Source organism: Aptenodytes forsteri, unplaced genomic scaffold (assembly GCF_000699145.1).
Source record: "Aptenodytes forsteri isolate BGI_AS27 unplaced genomic scaffold, ASM69914v1 Scaffold2380, whole genome shotgun sequence".
NCBI classification, from domain to species: Eukaryota; Metazoa; Chordata; class Aves; order Sphenisciformes; family Spheniscidae; genus Aptenodytes; species Aptenodytes forsteri.
The window spans coordinates 1-923 of record NW_008794261.1 but is presented as its reverse complement, the minus strand read 5'-3'; the positions used below and the strand labels follow the sequence as shown (position 1 = coordinate 923).

The 923-nt window shown below is 60.1% G+C and overlaps 1 protein-coding gene across 1 annotated transcript; it reads right to left on the bottom strand.

Moving 5' to 3' along the window:
• Positions 1 to 245: 245 nt before the first annotated feature.
• LOC103904718 (histone H2B 1/2/3/4/6) lies at positions 246 to 742 on the bottom strand. Its single transcript, XM_009286224.2, has one exon. It carries the CDS (start codon positions 651 to 653, stop codon positions 273 to 275), a length of 381 nt encoding a protein of 126 aa, XP_009284499.1. The 5' UTR covers positions 654 to 742; the 3' UTR covers positions 246 to 272.
• Positions 743 to 923: the final 181 nt, after the last annotated feature.

The following is a 923-nucleotide window of genomic DNA, read 5'->3' as shown; positions in this document are numbered from 1 at the left end:
TGATGAAAACTCAACGGTAACGGCTGGGTTCAGCAGCGCAAAGAAAGCCATACAGACCCCAAGAAGTAGGGACTAGAGATAGGGACTGCGTTCCTAATGCTAAGCCATGCTGGGACTTTTAGATCACTGGGCTCGAACATTCATCACTAAGATAATCAGAGAACATACCATCAGGAAAACTGAAGTAAAATACAGAAGTTAGAGCTCTTTTACTGGAGAGGTGGGTGGCTCTTAAAAGAGCCTTTGAGTCAAAACTGACGATCCGAGACGCCCTACTTGGAGCTGGTGTACTTGGTGACGGCCTTGGTGCCCTCGGAGACGGCGTGCTTGGCCAGCTCGCCGGGCAGCAGGAGCCGCACGGCCGTCTGGATCTCCCGCGAGGTGATGGTGGAGCGCTTGTTGTAGTGCGCCAGGCGCGAGGCCTCGCCGGCGATGCGCTCGAAGATGTCGTTGACGAAGGAGTTCATGATGCCCATGGCCTTGGACGAGATGCCCGTGTCGGGGTGCACCTGCTTCAGCACCTTGTACACGTAGATCGAGTAGCTCTCCTTGCGGCTCTTCTTGCGCTTCTTGTCGCCCTTCTTCTGCGTCTTGGTCACGGCTTTCTTGGAGCCCTTCTTGGGCGCGGGGGCGGACTTGGCCGGCTCGGGCATCGCGGCGAACGCGCGTCTCTCGCTCGCCAACGGGACGCGCGAACCAAGCGCCGGGTAACGCCGCCGCCCGCGGGAGCCCTTTTTATAGCGGCGCTGGCAATGAGAGGTGACGAAGCCGCGCCTCCCACGGCCACGTGACTCATTGAGGCCGGAGAAGCGGGGGGCGGGGAGGACTTTCCGCCCCAGCCGCTGTGCGCTTCGGTCGGGTGCGGGACGATGTGTGTTGTGGGGGTGCGGAGCCATGTGTGTTTCCTTCGGCGCCGAGCGATG

Bases quoted from the DNA above. Each gene is read 5' to 3' on its own strand.
- LOC103904718 (XM_009286224.2), bottom strand. From the start codon at position 653: ATGCCCGAGCCGGCCAAGTCCGCCCCCGCGCCCAAGAAGGGCTCCAAG.